General features: G+C 63.9%; 1 protein-coding gene across 3 annotated transcripts in view; it reads left to right on the top strand.

The window, feature by feature from the left end:
* The window catches only part of AGAP3 (ArfGAP with GTPase domain, ankyrin repeat and PH domain 3), a 140,182-nt gene that overhangs the window by 21,734 nt on the left and 95,442 nt on the right, over window positions 1–23,006 (top strand). Inside the window, exon 1 of one of the 3 annotated variants that reach the window (XM_065630056.1) lies at window positions 16,194–17,181. The exons of the other annotated variants lie outside the window; for them this stretch is intronic. Coding sequence (XP_065486128.1) covers window positions 16,356–17,181 — 826 coding nt within the window. The 5' untranslated portion in view covers window positions 16,194–16,355. Of the gene's footprint in view, window positions 1–16,193; window positions 17,182–23,006 lie in introns of those variants that run through there. 3 annotated transcript variants of the gene reach the window in all.

Raw genomic sequence — 23,006 nt, 5'->3', positions numbered from 1 at the left:
TGTCTGAATTGCTTTTGCTGAAACTTCTAAAAATACCAGCACGATGCAGAGAGCTAGCATGGAAAATTTCAGCTTGAGCAGTGAGTTTGGAGGCCCCGATTCCCATCTGCCACGGTGGCGGTTGGACGGGCCACCCGGAGACGGTGCCCGGAGGAGAGGAGAAGGAGAAGGAGAGGAGCCGCTTCTGCCTCTGGCCGTTCCTCTGGAGCCGCGTGCCCGTCAGGGATTTCCCGGCCCAGAGCAGCGTCTCCGCGGAGCTTCGTCCCGTGTCGCGCCCGATCGTGCCGGGCGCCCGTCAGCTGGGCGCCGCTGTCCCTTGGCGAGGCGCCGCGCAGCCGAGCCGTGTTCCGTCTGAAGAGATCTCTTCCTGCTTTGAGCCCGCCTCCTGATTGATTGGGTTTGATGTCCCCTGGTTTGTGTTTTGGAAAACAGAACAAATTGTTCCCTGGTGGCCGTCTCGTCGCTCCTGACACGGGAGCCTCCATCCCCCCTGCCGCTGCCCCTGTCAGCCCCGGCGCGGGGGCTGCTCTGTCCCTGCGACCCTCTCCTGCCCCCCTCGGTCCCTTTCCTGGTTCCCTGCCCTGGTTTTGGGATGGGGTGAGGACGGCCGGCGGGTACGGCGCAGCCGGGCTCACTGTGGGTCCTGCCGCTCCCTGCTCCTCATCCCTTCCGTGGAACCGCCCGTGCGGAGCTGCAAACTGATGTGTTCATGGAGTTGGTTAGAATAACCTCAGGATGTCATTTGAGTGGTAACAGAAGGTTGGAGCTCATGGTTGTATATGTAAAATAGAATTATTTTATTTCTGAGCACACCACTTTACATGGATCATCTACTGTTCTGTCACCCAGTTACTCAGGATTTTAAGGTTTTTTTCATGATGCTTTGTCTTTGTTTCTGCTATCCTGACTAATGCTTTGGAGCTGAGCTGCTGGCTTTTTTTCCCTTTTGTGCTGCCTGCGACCACCGTGCTCATTCCAGCACCTTCCTCCAGCCCGAGCTGCAGAGCAAGGCTGCGCTGCTGTGAGCCGGGGCGTCCCTGGGAACCGCGGCCTTGTCTGGGCCCCGTGTCACTTGTTCTTTCTCCAGAGCTCCTTTCAGCCAGCTGGCTGCTCCTCTGCGCATCTGGGGCCTGGGAGGGTGGCCCATGTGCTGCCCGCCTGGCAGCACCGCGCCGAGCCGTGCTGAGCCGTGCCGAGCTGAGCCGTGCCGAGCTGAGCCGTGCCGAGCTGAGCCGTGCCAAGCTGAGCCGTGCCATGCCCAGCCATGCCGAGCTGAGCCGTGCCAAGCTGAGCCGTGCCGAGCTGAGCCGTGCCATGCCCAGCCGTGCCAAGCTGAGCCGTGCCATGCTCAGCCGTGCTGAGCTGAGCTGTGGGACTGCAGCAGCTCCTGCTGGACCCTGGGCCTGGAGCTGCCGCTGCTGTTCTGGTTCCCCTCCAGCCGTGTTTTGTGTTCCCTCCCCAGGCGCGTGCAGCCGCCTCCCTTGGGTGCAGATCTCTGCCCGGGGGGGAAGCCCTGGTCTGGGGAGCTGTGACGGTGTGTGTGGCGTGGTGAGGTCCCAGCGGCTGGGGCACGGCGAGGCGTCGGCGCAGGGGCACAAGGAGAGCGGAGCAGCGCTGTTGTTTGGCTCCTGCAGAACATCCCTGCGCTGAGGCCCCCCCAGCCTGCAGCAGAACCTGCGGCGCGCGCTGCTCCGGGAGGGCTTGTCATTTGGCCAGGGTGACCCGGGATGTCAAAACGCTGAAGGATGGGCGCTCGGGCGGCACGCACAGCGCTGGCGGCTGGAGGGGCTGCGGCAGCCGCGGGCGGTGCAGGGCACGCAGACCTCCAAGCACGGGTCGCGGTGTCCCCCAGCAGCCCAGCGTTTCCGTGCCTTCTCACCTGCCAGAACCAGGCAACAGAGTGAACTAAGCACGTGTGGCTACTCTGTGAACACCTGAAGGATAGAAAAATAGCGACAAATGACAGCACCGGAGGGAATGGCAGGAAGATGTGCCAGGGAGGGTCAGTTGGACACGAGGAAAAGGTTCTTCACCCAGAGGGTGCTGGACACTGGAACAGGCTCCCCAGGGAGGTGTCCCGGCCCCAGCCTGACAGTGTTCAAGAAGAGACTGGACAACGTCCTCAGACACACGGGGTGACCTGTGGAACCCCTGTCTCCTCCTCCCAGATGGGCTGAGCAGGGACGCGATGCTCTTTCTGCTGATGGTGCTTGTGGGACACTCACCCGTCACTGTTTGTTTTAGAAGGACTGATGTCACAAAGAAAAAAAAAAATTAGGAGCCGAAGCGTTTAGGAGAAAGAACATAAATAGAAAATGCAAGCAATAATTATGCATTTCTAAAGAATGTCTTGTTTGTGCCCAAAACACCCAAACCCCACAATAAATGAAGAAGGCTGTGCTATTCCAAAATCCAGCCTGGCATACAAAAGAGATAGCACATCTGAACAATAAGACTGTCATATAATTAATCGTTAACAGAAAAAAGGTTGATATTACTGAATATAAGCTCACTGGAAGTGAGCAGACAGACGGAATAAGGCACAAGAAGCTGCCCAGACCAGCCGGGGAGGGGGCTGGAGGAGGGAGGTGGGTGCCAGGTAACGTGGTTTGGTGGGGTTTGTTTTCAATAACACTCATAACAGCTCCTGAGCAGACTGGTTAGGTACAGGTGTTAATGATTAAATAATATGTTTAGGTTTCTTTATGATATTTGGTTTAGGACAGAATGAGCTTCTGATGAAGGAACTAGAAGAGCCTGTGGTCCATATGGATTAAGAATTCAGACCTCCGTATGTAGTTGTAAATAAGAGTTGTATTTGAGCAGCTAGCTTTGCAGTGGATTTTGTGGGATCTGTTCTTCCCCTTGTAGCATTTAGCATTTGTATCGATAGCTGGAAAAAAATAATCGAGAATGGTGACTGAATTACTGAAGATTATGTGAAGTGACAAAAGTGGGAGGAACCCAAGCAGTGAGTCACTGATGGGGGAGAGCGAGGACTGTCTGGAGAACCCGACTGGGAACACTTGAGGATCAATGGATGTTCTTGTAGCTGTGAAAAAGAGCGTCCAGCAGTGCTGGGCAGGAGGGCTGGCGGGTGGTACCGGTGGGGAACGCGGTGGGACAGCGGGAGGGTGGCACTGGGACGGTCCCCACGGGACGGTGCCGGTCCTGCCGTGTCTGCACCACGAGGAGAGCGTCGGGGAGCCAGGGAGGACTCGGGAGGACTCGGGAATTCACGGCCGGGCCGTGGGACGGACCCGCAGGAGGGACTGGAGCGGACCTGCTGTTATCCAGGGGGCTGCTGGGGGTTGTTCACCAGACCCACGCGTATCGCAGAGGGAGCAGGATTTTGGGAGCGGCCCCTTCGCTGTGCAGACGGAAGGGCTGGTTAGAGGCTGGAGCCAAACGGCACCATCTGTAAATAAGGGCTGTGTTCTGAAGAGGTGAGAGCAATAACTCGGGGACGGGGCTGTGGAAGGTCACCTCTGGTGTCCCCGGAGGGGGCGGTGGGAGCAGAGGATGGCCGAGGATGGCACAGGTGCCAGGGGTGCTTTGCGTGGCCAGGCACCAGCAGCACGGGTGTGTGGGTGAAGAGGGGTCTCCAGTGGGGTTTTCTAAGCCAGCAGGACTTGGCTGGGAAGCTCTGTGGTCTCAGGGCAGGCCGTGGGCTGGAGACGGGGCTCTGGGCACAGGGTCTCTTGGCAGATGTGTGTGTTGTGGGCGCTGGAGAGCTCGGCTGTGGGGAGGGGATCGGTGAGTCCGGTGGGGTTGGCAGGATGATGATGGTCCCTGCTGGAGCTGCCATTCCCACCCTTTCGCTGAGCCCGGCCGAGGGAACCGGCGCTGTTTGCACGGTTCGGTGTGGCTGGTTGTCCTGGCAGCTCGGCTCTGCCGGCGTCTGCCGCGTCCTCCCAGCGCAAGAGCCGCCGGCGTCAGGGCGGCGAGCGGCACCCGCAGCGGCACCTCCTGCCCCGCACGGGAAGGTCACGGGAAGGTCATGCCGGTGTCACCGTGGTTGGGCTCTTCCCTGCACGTCTCTGCGGCCGGCGGGGGCTCGTCGGGCCCGCTGGGACCTGCGCCAGCGGGAGGTGCCGAGTGTGGCGGGGTGGGACTGGACAGGGGACGTCCCCTCCCGGGGCCCGTCAGTGGGACACGGCACACGCTCCCCGGGAGGATGAGGCGTCACGGCCGAGACCTCCGTGGCTGCAGCGGGGCCCCCGGGGACCGTGAGAGCACGAGAGCGCAGGTGGGAGCCCAGCGCCATCTGCTCTGCGCGGCCTGGGGCTTCTTGTCTTTCTTGGGTTTTTGGTGTTTTTTTGTTTGTTTGGATTTTTTTGTTTGTTTTGTTTTTGTTGTTGTTTGTTTCATTGTGTTTTTTCCTGTCTGTGGTTGACGGTTTGGTTTTTGTGCAGAAGCCTTGGGGAGAAACCCCAAATGTGTGTGTTTGCCAGAGCTCTCCTGCCTGGGTGAGGGTGTGTGTCCCGGCGTGCATCCGCGGGGACAGGGCTGCCCGGGGTCTGTCCCCCGGCTGGGACGGGGGCTGCTCCCTGGCTCTGAGTCACCCTCGCTGTGCCTGCCCGAGCGGGGCCGGCGGGGAGCCAGCCTGGCCCGGGCCTCGGCACCCGCCTCAGTGTCCGAGGAGGGATGTTCTTCAGGGTGTTCCTTGCACCGCTTCTGAGTGCTGGGGTTTGGGACTCGACCCCCAATAATCCCGCGGGCCCCTCGTCTGCCCGCTGGCGATGGCCTGCGAGCCCCGTCGGTGTGAGGACACGGCGCTGCTCCCGCTGCTGGCACAGCCCGCGCGGGTCACGGACTGTCCTGAGCTCCGAATAAACCCGGGGTGGTCCCACTCAGCCCGTCGGGGACAGCGGCTGCAGGGGCCCCTCCCGCCGGCCCCGCGGTGGCTGGTGACAGCTCGGTACCTTGGTGCCGTGCCGCGGTGGGGAGTGTGGGGCTGGCGGGGGGCTGCGCCCTGTCCTCGGCCCCGGCTGTCTGCGTGTGGGGGTTACGTCACCCTGCGGCGCTGGGCACGTTTCATTTGGGTGACACAGCAGCGCTGAGGACGGGGTGGGCGCGCAGGTCGGCAGATGGGCGCTGAATGAAGTTCCTTGTGCCCCAGCGCTTGGGCTGGTCTGCGATGTCACCCTCGCCAGCCCCACAACCGAGACGTGTCGGTGTTTGCTGCTCCCCAGCCGTTGCGGAGCTGCTGGGCCACCGGGTTGGGACAGAGAAGAGCCAAGTGCTGGGCTGGGGGGCTGCCCGTCTCCCCGAGCTGCTTGCCATCCATGGCGGAGCCGTGCCGCCCGTGGCGGAGCCGTGGTGGAGCCGTGGCGGAGCTGTGCCGTCCGTGGCGGAGCCGTGCCGTCCGTGGCGGAGCCGTGGCGGAGCCGTGGCGGAGCGGTGCCACTGCCCAGCAGCCCCTGCCCTGCCTGTCCCCGTTGTCCCAAGTGCCCGGAAGGCTCCTGGCAGCGTCGCAGCACTCAGGGGCTCGTGGGAGCGTGGCTGGTCGCGTTGGGGACACTCGTGCTGGGTGTGCCTTGCTCTGGGCTCACTGGTGGCGTTTCTGCTGTGTGTTTGGCTGGGAGCGGAGCTGCCGTAGGGCTGGAAACGCTGAGGGAAGCGCAGAAAGGCCGGGCCGGCTGCCCCTGCGGAGGCTCAGTTAACAAGCTAGAACTTGGCCGGCAAGTGGGGTTATTCTTCCCATTCTTGGAGCAATGGCACAGGATCTGGAACAGTTCGAGTCATTACCGGTCATTCCTGAGACCCCAGGAGCTGATCTGCAAAATAATTGTTAGCTCTTGAATGCTGTCAGTGTCTGCTCACAAACTGACCTTATAGATGTTTTAATCAAAAACACTGATGATGATTACAGTAAAAGTGAGATTAAAAATAAAGCGTGGCTAAGTAAGTGCTTAGTCCCACGTTTGTCACCTCCTCTCCCTGCCAGGCACAGGTGGCAGCGGTGGCCGGGTCCCCTCTGGTGTCCCCCAAAGAGCCAAACTGCCTGAAAGGAGCTGGGAGCCAGGGGGGTCGGGCTCTGCTCCCCAGGAACAAGTGCCAGGACCAGAGGAAACGGCCTCAAGTTGCGCCAGGGGAGGTTGAGGTTGGATCTGGGGAACAATTTCTTCCCCCAAGGGCTGTGGGGCATTGGAACAGGCTGCCCAGGGCAGTGCTGGAGTCACCATCCCTGGAGGGGTTGGACAGACGGAGATGAGGTTCTCAGGACATGGGGCAGTGCCAGGGCTGGGGAACGGTTGGACTTGATGAGCTTGAGCATCTTTTCTAACTGCAGTGGTTCTGTGATTCTACATGTCTGCTGGCTCTGTTCTGGGTCCCTGTCTCCGGGTGTTCGGCTGTGGATGTCAGCTGCCTGTCCAGCATCCCGGGGTTCCCCACCAGCAGCACGGCCCGCGTGGCGTTTGCCACGTCCTGTGTGTCGGCACTGGGCAGGTTTGGGGGGCAGCCCTCGCTGCGGTCACGAGTTCGGCTCTGTTCTCCAACACCAGCAGCCAGCCGTGCTGGAGGTTCCCGGCACTGGCAGGACCGTGCCCTGGAAGCGCTTGGTCTAATTAATCTGTAGATTAACCCACTTCTCAGTTGTTGCACTAATATCCACACTTCTCACATTAACTGGTTTTTCCCTTTGCACTGGGTGGAATGTTTAGTCAAAGTTCGTGTTATATTATCAGTTTTCTGTCGGCCGAGGCTGATGGCCGCGTGGCCCGGTGGATGTTTAGCCACCTCAAGTTGGGCAATGGGAAATGGGGTTGTGAAGGTGTCAGCGTTTAGAAGAACTTAGCTGAAAGGAAAATTCACTAAAAGAGAACTGGTCTTGTTTTTAACAAAACCAGGACATTAGGTAAAACTGGCCTTAAGTGCCAGCAGGGACAGACTCTCTGAACACGGTTTTGTTGTGAACGTTACTTTCATGTACTAGGCGACATCTGTGGTTTTTAACATCCTAAAGAGCATATTCCCTTTTCTAAAACAATAGCTCATGAGAGTCTAAGCTGAGCCACGGGGTCTGTGTCCTGTTCTGCAGGGAGGGACCCGCTGTGGCATTTCCAGAGGACTTTGTGCGGCTGCAGCGCGGTGATGGCCCCGCGCCAGCGTGGCAGAGCTCGGCACCGCGCTCCCACCGCCGCTCCCACCGCCGACGCGCGCGTTTGTGGCAGAACAGCCCGCATGTGCCGGGGCTGTGAGTCACCGAGCTGCTCCTCGCGGGTGACGAGGTAGAAGCATCGGGTGCAGTGGTACCTGGAGACATTTGTTGGCTGCGTAGTTCCATGTGAGCTGCTCGTGCTGTCAGTCTCTGTGGATTTTTAGCTTGTTTTTTGAAAATACTTCCTGTCCCTCCTCTCCAGTTCTGAGCAGGTGCCTGGCGGGAGCAGGGAAGGAGGACAAGGCCTTTTCATGGCGGTTCACAGTGTGACTGTTTTGCCTGTTTCCCGGGTCTGGGGTGTCTCTGGGAAGCTCTGTTGGGAACATCCCGTTTGGGGTGCTGGTTTTCCTCCGTTTTGCAGAGCCCAGTGGCTTTCCATCCCAGCTGGTGTCTGCCCGCTGTCCGTAACACCTGCACATCTCATGGTGTCTGAGCGACGGAACGAGGAGGACATGGGGACGGGGGACGTGTCTGGTCCGTGCAGGCCTGTCAGGCTCCTCACCGGCCTCCCCCAGCGGTGGGCTCAGCACAGCCGCTTTCCCCGGTTCTGGGGCCGGATTGGATTGTTTGTTTAATTTCTGAGGTCCTCCGCACCCGGGAAGCATTTCGTTCCCTCCCCGCAGCGCTTTGTGCGGGTGTCCTGATGCACAGCCTGGCTGATGAGGGACACCTGGCGGGGAGCGGGGAGCGGGGCTGCTCCCCAGGTGTCACGGGGGAGTAATTTAGGGGTTCTGCTTGCTGCCCCCTCAGCGGGAGAGGTCCTGGCCCCGTCCCCGGGGACTCTGCCCCACGAGGATTTGCCCTGTGCGTCCTGCCAGGCTGGGCTGTTCTCTTGGCACAGGGCCCGTGCCGGCCGTTCTCTCGGCACCGTTCTCTCGGCACCGTTCTCTCGGCACGGGGTCTGGGCCGTTCTCTCGGCACCGTTCTCTCGGCACCGTTCTCTCGGCACGGGGTCTGGGCCGTTCTCTCGGCACCGTTCTCTCGGCACGGGGTCTGGGCCGTTCTCTCGGCACCGTTCTTTCGGCACCGTTCTCTGGGCACGGGGTCTGGGCCATTCTCTCGGCACCGTTCTTTCGGCACCGTTCTCTGGGCACGGGGTCTGGGCCGTTCTCTCGGCACCGTTCTCTCGGCACGGGGTCTGGGCCGTTCTCTCGGCACCGTTCTCTGGGCACGGGGTCTGGGCCGTTCTCTCGGCACCGTTCTCTCGGCACCGTTCTCTCGGCACGGGGTCTGGGCCGTTCTCTCGGCACCGTTCTTTCGGCACCGTTCTCTGGGCACGGGGTCTGGGCCGTTCTCTCGGCACCGTTCTTTCGGCACGGGGTCTGCGGGCTCCTCTATCTCCCACCCAGAGGCCGCGTTCTCCTGACTCCACATCTGCTGACCTGTCCTCTGTGCCTTCTTTCTGCACTGTCCATCTCTCACTTTCACCCCTCTGGTATTTTTCTTTTCATTTCTCTTTCATCCTCTGCTTTTGGAATAAGCTAGAGGATTTCCAGTGTTGTAAATGATGATGATGGGAGGGATTTTAGAAGCCAGAGCAAGGGCTGAGCTTGGGTACCCGGAGGGGTCTCCTTTAGTGCTCTTCCCAAATTTTCACATGGGCTTTTGTCTTCAGATTTCCAAGTACTGAGGAGGTTTCACAACATCTAGTGTAACCGCGTTAGGTCTGCTCGTACGTGTGGCTATTGCTTGAGTGTCACTGGCGAGGAGCTGGGGGCCGTGGGGAGCTGGAGGGGGCTGCGCACACACAACCAGGAGCAGCCGGTGCCTGCGCAGCGTTACGGCCCGTTCTGCCTCATGCTCAGAGTGGAGGTACCGGACTAACTGCAGCCAAGCCGAGCCCGAGGTTGTCAGGACACTGGTATTAACATCCCTGCTTGCAGAAGTGCCGGGGGGGTGGTTTAATGAGCAAAGAGGATCACTGCCTTGATCTTCTGTGAGATAAGATCTCAAAGCCTTATCTACAGGGCTTCCTCGGGCACAGGGGACTGGGCTGGCTCAGGGAGCACCATCTGCATCTGTGCTGCAGCGGGAAGGCAGGGGGTCCAGGACAGGGTGTCCTTAGGGGTCCGGAACAGGGTGTCCTTAGGGGTCCGGAACAGGGTGTCCTTAGGGGTCCAGGACAGGGTGTCCTTAGGGGTCCGGAACAGGGTGTCCTTAGGGGTCCAGGACAGGGTGTCCTTAGGGGTCCGGAACAGGGTGTCCTTAGGGGTCCAGGACAGGGTGTCCTTAGGGGTCCGGAACAGGGTGTCCTTAGGGGTCCGGGCAGGACGGCCCTCGCCGCAGCGCTGGCGGTGATTTGGCGCTCAGCTGCTCTCTGTGGGCGAGCGGTGCCGGTCCCTGCGGGGTGGGGTGTGCGGGGGGTGCGGGTGACATGGGCCTGACCTCATGGTGCGTAGGCAGGAGGTGGTTTGCCTCAGCACTGCGAATCCCAGGGGGCAGAAAGTGGTAATTTCCTCGTCAGCAGTGAGGTTTGCAGCAAGACGGAGCCGGGGGTGTGCGGAGCTGTGGGAGGAGGGAGGGAGCTGATGCTGGAGTCAGAATCCTTGGTGCCATTTCTGTTCGCTTCCTGCCGTTCTTAACTGTTTGCTGGCTGGGCTGCTGCTGCTTGATCCGTGGGAACTGTGGGCAGCAGCTCCCGGTGGCCTCTCACTTCTAGAGACCATGGATGGTCCGGTCACAGCTCCGGGGCTGCGAGAAGGACACGGGCAGGGCAAGGAAGGGACACGGGCAGGGCAAGGAAGGGACACGGGCAGGGCAAGGAAGGGACACGGGCAGGGCACAGGGGGTCTGCCGGAGCTTGGCCCTGGAGCGATGCCTCATTCCTCCATCTGAGACCCTGGGGATTTGCAGGGGGCTGCTGGGCTGGGGGATGTTTTGTCGGTGCAGAGGGTGGGCGTGCTGGTTGGGGTGACCAGGACAGGTCACAGCACGGCTGGTGTGATTTGTGGTCTCTGGCGGCGCTGGATGCTGGAGCCCCGCAGCTGTACCCAGAGCCTGGCTGCAGCCAGACCCGGCTGTGAGCAGTGTCCCTGCGCTCCTCGGTCCCCTTCACCCTGAGCTGTGGGGCAGAGGACGGCTCCATCCCTGCCCGTGGGGCTGGCAGGCAGGGCCTTGTCCCACTGTCACCTTCCCAGTGACAGCTGTGGTGCTGGCAGCCAGGCCGGGTGCTGTGGCGCAGGCTGTGCCGCGGGGCAGCGGGGCTGTGGCACCGCGCACCCCCGACCGGGCAGCCCCGCACCCCCTGTTTCGGCAGAGCCTCATCAGTATTCCTGGTGCACAGCCGAGCCAGCTGGAGCCGGTCTGCAGAGCCCGGCAGCTCCGGCACGGACCCGGTGCAGCACTGGAGTCCTTCTGCGGCTGCGCTGGGCTTGGCCACCATACCTGGTGCTGCTGGAGCCCCTGCCCCACCGCTCCAGCCTGCGCCATTCCGTGGGTCCAGCTGGGGAGCATGGGCCGAGGGTCCTGGGCACCCCCAGCCCGGCCCGAGTGCGGTGTTGTCACTGTTGTCACCGCGTCCTGCCCTGTCATTGTCTCCTGGGCACTGAGCCTGTTCCCTGCCCATGGTCCCATCGCCGGCATGATCTGTGTGGGGCTGCCAGCCTCGGCACGCTGCAGTGCCCTCTATCTGTCCTGTCCTCCTGGTTGTCTGCTGGCACTCGCCTGCTGCCAGGGCACTGAGGACTTAGGGCTCCATCCGCGCTGGGAGCCTCACCCTCCGTCCCTCCTGCCGAGGTGTCCTCTGGCGCCGCAAAGCCGGTCCCTGGCCACGCTGGGCTGCGGCTCACTGCTGGGGGGCTGCCAGACTCGGGCCCTCTGCGGAGCTACAGCCCCTGCAGACCCAGTGGGACGGTGGCTGCAGCTGTCCTGTCCCCTGGATGTCCCCTGGCAGCAGAACCCATCTCCTGCACACAGCTGCAGCAGCAGAACCCATCTCCTGCACACAGCCGCAGCAGCAGAACCCATCTCCTGCACACAGGCGCAGCAGCAGAACCCTTGCCCTGCACACAGCTGCAGCAGCAGAACCCATCTCCTGCACACAGCCGCAGCAGCAGAACCCTTGCCCTGCACACAGCTGCAGCAGCAGAACCCTTGCCCTGCACACAGCCGCAGCAGCAGAACCCATCTCCTGCACACAGCCGCAGCAGCAGAACCCATCTCCTGCACACAGCCGCAGCAGCAGAACCCTTGCCCTGCACACAGCCGCAGCAGCAGAACCCTTGCCCTGCACACAGCCGCAGCAGCAGAACCCATCTCCTGCACACAGCCGCAGCAGCAGAACCCATCTCCTGCACACAGCCGCAGCAGCAGAACCCTTGCCCTGCACACAGCCGCAGCAGCAGAACCCATCTCCTGCACACAGCCGCAGCAGCAGAACCCATCTCCTGCACACAGCCGCAGCAGCAGAACCCTTGCCCTGCACACAGCCGCAGCAGCAGAACCCTTGCCCTGCACACAGCCGCAGCAGCAGAACCCATCTCCTGCACACAGCCGCAGCAGCAGAACCCATCTCCTGCACACAGCCGCAGCAGCAGAACCCTTGCCCTGCACACAGCCGCAGCAGCAGAACCCATCTCCTGCACACAGCCGCAGCAGCAGAACCCTTGCCCTGCACACAGCTGCAGCAGCAGAACCCTTGCCCTGCACACAGCTGCAGCAGCAGTACCCGTGCCCTGCACGCAGCCGCAGCAGCGAACCTGTGCCCGCTCGGGCCGCAGCAGCAGAACCTGTGCCCGCTCAGTGTGCAGCAGCAGAACCCGTGCCCGCTCGGGCCGCAGCAGCAGAACCTGTGCCCGCTCAGTGTGCAGCAGCAGAACCCGTGCCCGCTCGGGCCACAGCAGCAGAACCTGTGCCCGCTTGGTCTGCAGCAGCGCAGGGAGAGCGTGACCGTCACGGCTCAGACTGTTCTGTTCTGGGGCTCCACCCTGAGCCTCACCCTGGGGACCAGCCAGCACTGGAAAGTTCCCTGAATTCAGACTGGCTTCCAGTGCAGCTGCTGTTCAGCCTCTCATGGCTTTTATTAATTTAAGCCAGATGTTCATTGCCATAGTATTTGTAACACGAGTGTGACTCAGTACTGGTGAGAGATGAACTCGCTTCAGTCCCTGGGCACCTGCCCGGGTGAGGATTGCAGAAGCTCCATGTCCCTGTCCCACCCAGCTCTCCGAGCTCGTCTGCGTCCAGAGACCCGCGTGGCACAGGGGACTCCAGTGGCCCCGTCCCACCCGCCGGGGCATTCGGACGGTGTAACCTTTCGTTGGTGTGAGATATGCGCACGGCAACAGTCAAACCTGGTGTAACTGAGGAGTAAACTGCCTGAGGTGCGCAGCGGTGTGCAGGGTGTGTTCAGCAGGGGCTGCCTCTCAGCACCCCTGGTTTCCCAGGCTCGTTCTCGTCGCGGTTCCTCCGCTGTGGCCGTGGGGCAGCTGGAGCCCACGTGCTGTGGGGATCTGGTGGGTTTGGGCTGTTCCTGCGGTGGCAGCACCTGCCTGCAGCCCCTGCACCAGAGGCTGTGTCTGAGCCTCTGGTTGAGTCTGTTGTATTTCAGGTGTCCTTTGTTCTTTCTGTAGGGATAATGCTCGGGGGATCATACCATTATATCTATAGCATATGGAAACCTTTGCCTCTTAGCAGGCTAATTAGCTAAGAATACGGTTGTTACTGTAGTAAAGACCAGTATCCTGGGATATCGCGATGTGGATGTTGTGAGTATCTATCTTCTCAGGGCTGCTGGAGGCCTCAGCTCAGTGTTGTGCCCAGGTTCTGACACTGCGTTTAGAAAAAGGTCACAGGCAAACTGTAGAGAATTGAAGGGAATGCATTAAGAAGACTAATAGCTTCAAAAATATGGTCCGTGGTGGGACAGCGAGGGAGATGACGCCAGCCGAGGGGAGCTCTGTGTTCCTCAGTAGGTTTGAGGTTGCAGGGAAGAATGCAGCGTGTTATTCTGCACAGCCGATAGAGTATGGCAGCCGTAATCTGCTTTGTGTGCAGGGAAGGGCTTTGGAGAGCTGGTGGGAGGAGGAGGGGAGCGGGGGGTTCAGACGCAATCGGGGTGATCTGTGCCCGACTGTCCCCATGCCCGCGGAGCCTGCGGTACATCATCTCCTGCAGGTATTCCTGTGATTCAGCGGTGCCTCCCAGCCCAGAACTTGCCAGAATGTTTTAAAAAGACGAGATTCCTGTAAAGGTGCACCCTCTGGCATTGCGACAGTGGAAGTTAAACCTGGGTTTGGGAAGGGATGGATGTAGGTGGCCCCAGTTCACTTCAGGAGCAGCTCCCAGGACCACGGACCCATGTGGAGCTCCGCAGTGACTGCGCTGGTTCCCTGCGCTGGGGCTGGTGACAGGTCTGAGTCACGGCTGACGGGCTGTGCGGTGGGTTCTGACATCGCGGTGACAGTGGCACGGGCTGACAGGGGCTGTGCGGTGGGTTGTGACACCGCGGTGATGCCGCCAGCTGACAGGGGCTGTGCGGTGCGTTGTGACACCGCGGTGACACCACCGGCTGACGGGGCTGTGCGGTGGGTTCTGACATTGTGGTGACAGTGGCACGGGCTGACAGGGGCTGTGCGGTGGGTTGTGACACTGCGGTGATGCCGCCAGCTGACAGGGGCTGTGCGGCGGGCTCTGACACCGCGGTGACAGTGGCTCCAGCTGACGGGCTGTGCGGTGGGTTGTGACACCGCGGTGACACTACTGGCTGACGGGGCTGTGCGGCGGGCTCTGACACCGCGGTGACAGTGGCTCCAGCTGACAGGGGCTGTGCGGTGGGTTGTGACACCGCGGTGACACCACCGGCTGACGGGGCTGTGCGGCGGGCTCTGACATCGTGGTGACAGTGGCACCGGCTGACAGGGGCTGTGCGGTGGGTTGTGACACCGTGGTGACGCCACTGGCTGACAGGGGCTGTGCAGCGGGCTCTGACACTGCGGTGACGCCGCCGTGCTCTCGGCAGCAGCCTGGCTGGGGCCGTTCCTGGCTGTCTGCAGAACCCGCTCCTCACTGCGGCGCGGCTGGTGATGCGGCTCAGGGTTGGGTCCCGTCTGGCAGCTCGTGTGCCCGTGACCTTGGCGCAGATGGCAGAGCTGTGGCTCTGGAGGGTTGTCAGGCGCCTTCTGCTCGGGCTCGGGCACCGGTGCCCGCTGTCGGGGCGGGAGGGAGCTGGTTGTGCCCCATCTTCTGCCCCAGGAGCACTGGCACGGTGTGGGAAGGGGCATCTCGGAGCAGATCCTCGCTCTGGGGAGCTGCTCGGGGTGTTCAGCGCCGTGGGGCTGGGGGGCGTTGTGCTGCATCGGAGGTTCTGCTGTCCGAAAGGTGCAAAAAAGTCAAGGGAAGAGAAGGGAGGAGGCTGTGGGCGCTGCTCTGCTGCAGCGTGGTGATGGGCTCTGGGTCAGCAGCGGGGGCACCCGTGGGCTTAGGAGGGGATGGAGAAAGGAGAAGAAGGGGAGGGGAAGGGCTGAGCCTGGTGGTGCCTCATGGCGAGGTGGGATTTATCCGTGACCTGGGGCTGCGGGCAGTGACCGGGGCTGGGTGCATGGGGGGGCTGTAGGGAGGTGGGGCGTTGCTCAAGAAAGCCCTGAGGATGAGGAATTGAAGAGAGGGTGGAGTCCAGAAGGCCGGTGGGATTTCAGAGGAGTGAAGGCAGGGGAGTGAAAGGGTCCCTGGATAAGGAGGGGGAAGGAGGTGCTGATATTAGGATGTTCCCTGGAGAGGCCTTGAGAGGCAGGAGAAAACCTGGACTGGTTTAGCAGACAGAGCTTTTGGAAAGGTAAAAATAATTTAAGGGGGAGTCAAGCATCTTTTTTTTTCTTCTTCCCCAGAGGGAAAGCAGATCATGCTTGCACTGAGGAGGAGGAAAGTCAGGGAGAGGGAAAATGCATTAGGAAAGAGAGGAGGAGGGTCCAGGGCCGATGCTGAGACAGGGACCGTGCTGCAGGCGGCCAGGAGGGGAGGAGGTTTGGCATGGGGGCCCTGGCAGGAGGGCCAGAGCTGAGCGATGGGGTGTCGGGTCAAGGAAGGACACTTTGCTCTGGAACAGGATGGGGTGACACTCTGGCTGAGGTGGTGGCTGCTGCCCTGGGCGTTCGGCTGCGGGTCGGGAGGCTTCTGGGTGCTGGTGCTGAGGCTTTTTGGGGAGTGTGAGCGTCGTGGCGCTGTGTCCCAGTGCCGGGGGTCTCTGTGCCCCGGGGGTCTCTGTGCCCCGGGGTCCCTCCCGGTCCGCACGGGGGCGCTCGGCGGCAGCGGCGAGCGGGAGCGCTGCGCCCCCTGGCGGGCACTGCCGGCCCCGCGCCTCGGGGTCCCCGGCGGGGACCGGACCCGACCCTGACCCGCGGGGACCGACCCGACCCTGACCCGGCAGGGACCCGGAGCCGACCCTGACCCGCGGGGACCGACCCGACCCTGACCCGCGGGGACCGACCCGACCCTGACCCGCAGAGAGCGGACCCGACCCTGACCCGGCGGGGACCGGACCCGACCCTGACCCGGCGGGGACCGACCCGACCCTGACCCGCAGAGAGCGGACCCGGCCCTGACCCGCGGGGACCCGGAGCCGACCCTGTCCCGGCGGGGACCGGACCCGACGCTGACCCGGTGGGGACCGGAGCCGACCCTGACCCGCGGAGACCCGGACCCGGCCCTGACCCGCGGGGACCGGACCCGGCCCTGACCCGCGGGGTGCGGGCGGCCCGGGCTCTGCTGTCCGCTGGCGGAGCTCAGGCCGGGCGGGCAGCGCTGCCGCTCCCGGGTGCAGGTGCCGCTGCGGGCACCGCGGGCGGCGGCAGAGCCCGGCCCGGCCCGGCCCTGCCCCGGGGCCGCCGCCGAGCGCCGCGGGGGAGCCGTGAGCGCCGCCCCGGGCCGGCCCCGCCGCCTGTGCCCGCGGCCGCTGCGCGGGGCCGGGCGAAGGGCAGCGCCCGCCCGCTCGGTGGCGGCGGCCCCGGGAGGGCGCGGCCGCGCGGGGCGGCCCCGGCCCCGGCCCCATCGCCGGCCCCGTTCCGGGGCGGGCCCAGCCCGGCGCTGGCGGCGCGCCGGAGCGCGGCCCGGGCATGCCGGCACGGCGTGGGAGCCGGCAGGCAGCGGGCGGCGTGCGGGGCCCGGCCGCGCCGCCTCCCCGGGACCGGCCGCCCGCGCCGGCAGCGGCCCAGAGCGGCGGGCGGCCCGGGGCCATGGGGCAGCCCCGGCGCTGAGCATGGCGGAGGGCTGGCGCTGGAGCCCGGCGGGCCGGGGCGCCCCGCGGCCGAGCCCCCGCCGCGCCGTCAGCGTCTGCGAGTCGCTGGACCTGCAGGGCGTCCCCGCCGTCCAGGCCGCGCTCAAGGCCGCGCAGCAGCAGAGGCGGCGGCCCAAGAGCTTCTGCGCGGCGGGGAACGGGCTGGCGGCCGCGGCCCTGCTGCCCCCGCCACCCCCCCGGGCCCGCGGCAGCCTCCTGGACTTCTTCAGGCTGCGCTCGCCCCGCAGGCAGGGTCCGGAGGAGCCGGGCGAGGCGGCGCTGCCCGACGGGGCGGACGGGGCGCAGCGCCCGCGCCCCAGCAGCATGACCTTCCTGCCCTCCGCCCGGCAGCCGCAGCCCCCCGAGAGCCCCGGCTTCCTCCGGGGGGGCTCCCTCTGGGGCAGCCGCCGCTGGAACCTCTTCGGGGGCAGCGGCCGGAGCAGCTCCAGCCCCAGGAAGAACTTCAGCTCCCTGCGAAAAAGCTTCAGTTTCCGCCTGCGCCGGGGCCACGAGCTGCGGCGCTCGGAGTCGGGGGGACTCCTGCGCCCCGCGCGTCTCCGCACCAAGAGCGAGGGGGACGCCAGCTCCCTGCACACCTGCCCCAGCAAGCGTGACCTGCTCTACCCGGAGCTGGCCAAGGTCGGGGGCAGGCTGCACACCGACCCCGGCCAGGCAGGAGGACTCTGGAAACTCCTCACGAGCCGCTTCCGACGGCGAGAGCGCGGCAGCGCCGGCAGCGTGTGCCCCAGGGACTCCCATGGCGCTGCCGAGCCCGTCCTGCTGGGCAGCGGCCCGCTGCGAGCGCTGGGTGAGTGAGCGCAGGAGCGGCGCCGGTCGGGACAGAGGCCCCGTGCCCGCGGGTCTGCGGGACAGGCGGCCACGGCCTCTTCAGCCACGGCCCTGGGCTGGGCACGGTGCTCTGCAGGGTTTGTGCTCGCGGAAGCCTGGCTGTAGCGAGGTGCTGTGAGTGTTCGCGGGCTGTGAGTGTTTGTGGGGCTGTTTCGCACTCCAGTGTCTGGTGGCGATGGGCACCGCCGTTGTCGGAGCTGAGGGAGCCGCAGCATGGCTAGCTGGGAGGAGATGTTCCAGGGGTCTGGGTTCCCTTGCTGGCCACACACCTGGGAGCTGAGTGTACGTGTCCCACGTCCTTCTTGCCCCGCTGCGTGAGGCTCAGCTCCCCCTGACACCGGGACACCGGCAAGGACAGGAGGAGCTGAGCCTTATGCAGCAGTGCTGAGGGAGCAGAGAGAACTGAAACTCCGTGGGCGGGGGAGCAGGGTCCCATCAGCTCCTGAGCAAGCGCTGAACAGTTTGGAGATTCCAGAGCAGGGGCGTGGGGCAGCACGAGGGTCTGGGGGCACAGAAACACGCCTGCAGCTCCCTGGCACCGGGGTCTGTCGGGTGATGCTGCCGGGGTCTTCCCTGGGGCCGAGCGGACACTGTTCGGGAGCACGGTGGTGCGCGATGGGTGTGGGGCAGCCTGCGGAGAGTGATGGTGGCATCCCGAGTGACAGAGGGCGTGACCGCTGGGGAGGGGGACAGGACAGGACCCTGGGGGCACTGGGCACGCGATGGGCCTGGCAGCTTGTGCAGCGTGCCGGCACGGCCGGTGTTTGGCCTCGCTGCCGGGGCTGTTCTCCTGTGCCGGGGCTGCTGGCACTTGGAGAGTGTGCCTCTGTGCCCCGGCGCCACAGGATCTGGTGTGGTGAGCCCGGTGCGGTGAGCCCGGTGCGGTGAGCCCTGCGCCTGGCCCGCTGGCAGGGAGAACAGCAGCACAGGCTTTTTAAGGCATTGAGCGCAGGGAGCGGGGGCTGGGCGGCCTCTCCAGAGGCAGGCACCCGCGTTCTGGCGCCTGCGAGCTGCTCTGGGTTTCCATTGCGCTGCTCCACAGTCCGGGTGTTCTGGAGGCAGTTCCCGGCCTGGCTTGCGTGCCAGAGGGACGGACTGGGGCTCCCCGAGGAACCTGCACGCTCGAGGCAGCGGCTGCCCCGCGGAGCCGGGTGCCCAGGACACATCCCAGGAGGGCCGGGCTGCAGGGACCGGCGGGAGCAGCACTGCTGGCAGCCTGAGCTGCCCAAGGGGCTCGTTCCTGCCGGTCCCCGTGTCCCTGGGGCTCGCTGGGCTCCAGAGGAGGGTCCTGGGGGCTCTGGGTGGGTGGCGAAGAGCCGGGATGAGCTGCGCTCCCCGAGCCGCTCCGGGGCTGTGCTGCGGGCGCTGCCGGCTGGGTGGCAGGAGGTTCCCAGGCCAGGGGAGGCTGCGCTCATGGCTGGGGAATGTGGGTGTATCCGGGCGCTGCCCGTGCAGTGGGGACCTGTTCCTGCTTGCCCGCAGCTTCGGCAGGAGCTCCACCAGCACAGCCGGCCCGGCGGCCGCCTTCCCAGGGGAGCAGCTGAGGTTGAGCGCTGGTGTCGGTGTCCTCAGCCCTCACCGGCTGCTCTGCTGGGACAGGTAGGGACTCTCCTTGGGTCCGTCTGCTGGAGAACCTCCTGTGGCGTTGCTGGGGAGTGCAGCAGAGGGCTCAAGCCCTGCAGCAGTGGCCAGCCAGCTGACGCCAGACCCTGCTCGTCGGCGTGGTCAGGGGTGGTCAGCGTCAGCCGCCGTGGCTCATGCTGGGGCACAATCTCGGGGACAACCTTTCTGGATGGCCTCTGGGACTGTGGCTCATTGCGGCAGAGCCACCCCGCTTGCTGGAGCTGTTCACACTTTGGTTTGGTCCTTGCTTAGAACACTGTTTTTGCCGTTATCTGCTTGGTTGTGCCCAGTCGAGCATCGTCCTCCTGGGGTCAACAAGCTGTGAAGAAGCGGTGGTGAAGCCTGCAGAGGGAAGCCACTGTGGCTTGTCCTAAGTCCTGTGTCCCCGTGGTCTCTCCGCTCAGCTCGTTGGTCTCTGGGCTCCGTGTCGCTCCGGCGGGGCCGGCGCAGCCCTGGTGCTGTCCTTGGGCACGCTGGAAGCGCCAGCTCGGGAGATCTCTGCCCCGTTCCTGTGTCAGACTCGCAGGCCAATCGGGTTCCTAATGCCCTCCCGACGTTTCCAATGCTTTGACGCTTTGTGCGAGTGCTGCCCACGTCAGCCCTGGGAAAGCTCCGACACGGCCCAACGCGCCCTGGGGGGGCTGCAGCTGCGGTTCTCAGCTCTTTGGAAAGCTGCGTGTCTGGGTCCCGCAGAGATCCAAGCCAACGCCGCTGCCCTGGTTCCAGTGCCTGGAGTTCGTTGTTTGTAGCAAGCGGGGATCCCCATCCCACTGTGCTCTGCCGCGCAGACATACCCGGGACAAGCAGCCCCTGCGGGGGCGGAGGGGTCTCGGTGCTGCTCCCCCAGCCCCTGGGTGCCCGGCACCGTTCGTTCACCGCGGATGGCGGGGTTTGGCCAGAGCCGGCACACACAGGGTGGTCAGGGGAATGAAGAGTTTGTTACCCGAAAAAGCCATAAAGAGCTGGTGTGTGTAGCAGGGTGAAGGCTGATGGGGAGTGTGATGTTCTGTAAATGCACCAAGGGAGGGCAGGAGCCCTTGCAGCTGGAGAGCAAAGTCAAGGCAGAACCCAGCCAGCTTGGGCTGACCACGAGGAATTGTTCAGGGGAGCGTTTCCAGGAACGGAGGGACCAGCTGGTGCGGATCTGAAGAAGCCCTTTGATAGGCACAAGGGCACAAACCGGCCTGGTTTTTGGGGCTGGGGTTCCCTGCGCACGGAGCGATCATGCAGCGTCTCCAGCAGCGGGACCTGCAGCCCCCAGCTCGGGCAGCGCTTCTCACAGCCGTGCTCCGCTCTCCCGAGAGCTGCCTGGATTTTCAGGTGCTTTGAGATCTCCCTTTTCCTCTCCTGTTTGGTGTTGGGCCATGCAGAGGACTAACATGTAGGACGTGTGTGAGAGAGCACTGGGAGAAGAGGGGGGTGTTTTTACATTAACAAGAGGGAGTTTGCATAGTGAATGGAGTAGTTAATGATATGTATCATCTCTTGTTGGTACCTGCCTGAGCTTAGCTGGGATGTCGGTGAGGAGCAGAGATGTCATGATGGGTTTAGAGACCCCGCCTCAGATGCTGAATGCAGTCTGATTGTCACATTTCAGAAAAACCTGGGAAATCCAGAAGGGATCGGGGAAGGAGGCGTTGGGACATGGATCTGAAGGGCCGAGTTCCCAGACGCGATGGAGGCGCAGGGGTGTGTGAGTGCAGCCTGCAGGCACCCGTGGAAGGGAGACCTGCAAACCCCGCGCCTTCTTAATCTTAACCTGCGTTGCTTGTGGGGTTAAACAGCTGGAGCTGAGATCGGACGTGTTTGTAGCAGGTTTTTACTGGTGAGGCGGGTCCCCACAGAACACTCGTGTTGGGACACGGGATTTCTGTACCTCCATGTCACCAGCTCCGCTGGGTTGTCCCTTTGCAGCCCCTTGGCTGTGGGAGCAGAGGAGTTCGGTGCGGTCCTGCGGTCTGTGTTCGGGTCTGGGCTGGGAAGGTACACGGGGTTGCGGGGCCGTGCTGTCCTGCTGCACACGGGGTGACGGCACTGGCTGCCGCGGCACAGCCGGGGAACCGGGGCAGCAGCTCCTCATTGCGCCCTGTTTTCCCAGAGATGTGCGAGATCCTCTCCTTTCACTGCCACAAAGTATTTTAAGCTCTGGTGAGATAATCTGTGCCAGGATCATGTCCTGCATGTTGGCTGAGCTCTCTGATGGGAACGCAAGTGCTTGGCCTGGAGAAATCTCCTGGTGCCGGTGCTGCCAGGGCCGGGTCTGCCCGGCGGGGGAGGAGGCGGCTCTGCCCGGGCACGTCCCCGTGCTGCGCTTTCATCTGCGTGTGCGGGCACTGCTGCCTGCGCAGCCTCCCACCCGCTCTCGGGGCTGGCTCCGGCGCCCGGGGTTTCAGTGCCCAAGTTAGTGCCACAGTGGCTTGGATAAGGAGTTGGTTAATTATTAATTGCTGTGTGTGGAGCCCAAATGTGTCTGGCACTGGCGTGGTGAAGCACGAGGCAGGTGGACCTGCTGCGCTCCGTCCTGTGCAGGGACAGCCTGGGCGAGCGGGCGGTTCTGGGGACCAGCCCCGGCCCCCCGGCCGTGCCGTGGCCAGGGGCACGAGCAGCCGTGGGCGGCACTGCCGCGGTGAGAGTGGGCACGGCCAGGGTCAGCACTGCCATCGTGAGGGTCGGCACCGCCGCGGTGAGGGTCGGCACCGCCGCGGTGAGGGTCGGCACTGCCGTGGTGAGGGTCGGCACTGCCGTGGTGAGCTCCCGCTGCGCTGCAGCCGGGCTGGTGTGTCCGTCCCCAGGGGTGGGGGTTCCGCTCCTGCCGTCTCGCTGTGCAGTGCTGCCCGTCCCGCACCCCAGTGTGCTCCGTGGGTCCCCGCAGGTCCGGGGTGGCACTGGCAGGGGGGTGTCGGCTGCGCCGAGTCCCTGCTTTGTGCCCGTATCTGCTGCTCTTCATGGGAGGGACTGGCCACCCTGGCTTCCACACTTCATGTGGGCTTCACCTTCTGCGTCAGAGCTGCCTGTGCCTGGAAATCTCCGTGAGCAGAAGGTTCTGGGCAGGAACAGCATTGGCCTGAATCTCCTCTTTCCAGGAGCGGTCGGACTGATTGCCAGGAGGGGTCGGACTGGTTTCCAGGAGAGGTTGGACTGGTTTCCTGGGGAGGCCGGACTGGTTTCCAGGAGCGGTCGGGCTGATGGCCTCTCCTGCCCGGCTGTGCGGTGGTACCGGAGCCGGGGCCACCGCGGGGCTGTGCCGAGGCTCTGGCGGTGTGAGCGGTGCTGTGAGCCCATGCTGCTGTGGTCAGAGGCCCCTGGGGACGGTGGGACCGCGGCACCGGCCGTCTGGGCTCTTCTGTGTTATTAAATGACAGAGGAGGGCAGAAGAGTGGCTGGATGTGTTTTAAATACCGACTGATGCAGCCCACCCAGCAGTGAAGCTCATCAAGTAAGTTGTGACCCCCCAGTGCCTACGTGACCCCAGTGCATACGCAGCCGGTGGCTCCTTACGGTGTTGCCCAGCTGGACGCCAGCTGTGCTGGAGAAGCCGGTGCCGAGGTGCTGGCGCTGCGGGAAAGGTGCCGATGCTGACCTGCCGGCCTGGATGTCGGTTGGTGCTTTGGGTCAGGTCAGGCCACCGGTGCTTGCCGAGTGCTGCCGCCTGGTCGCTGTGTCTCCCGGGAGGGGACAGGGACCTCCTGCCCCTCCAGCGGGAGCGGTGCCCGGGCGCTGTGTCGTGTGCGGTACCGAACGGGTGGAACTCGCACTGAGGAGGTGCAGGAGATCTCCACGTGCTGCGTTTCGGCAGCAAACGATCCGCACTTGGGCCGGACAAAGCTGACATCAGCGAGTCATGTCAGCGCTTTTCAGCAGCCGAGTACTTGGCCTGTGGCTGTTTTGGGTGGTTGTGAAACTGCTCCGGAGGTGCCCGACAGCTCCGTGGGTGTCACCGCGCGGTGCTGCGCTCGCCGTGCCGGGAGCTGCTGCTGAGGAGGAGAGCGAGTGCGGGAACACGGTGTGGGCTGAGCCCCGAACTGCTGGAAACCCAGCGACGGGGCCGTCCCCGCGGTGCGGGCGGGGGCTGCGGGTGCCGTGAGGGCCAGCCGGCGAGGTGGCTCTGGGCACATCGCCACCCGCTGCGTGTCCCTCGGTGTCACTGGGTGTGCGTGGGCT

The sequence above is a fragment of the Caloenas nicobarica genome, chromosome 2 (genome assembly GCF_036013445.1).
Source record: "Caloenas nicobarica isolate bCalNic1 chromosome 2, bCalNic1.hap1, whole genome shotgun sequence".
Classification (NCBI taxonomy): Eukaryota; Metazoa; Chordata; class Aves; order Columbiformes; family Columbidae; genus Caloenas; species Caloenas nicobarica.
The sequence above is the reverse complement of the archived record's forward strand: the minus strand, read 5'-3'. Positions and strand labels throughout refer to the sequence as shown.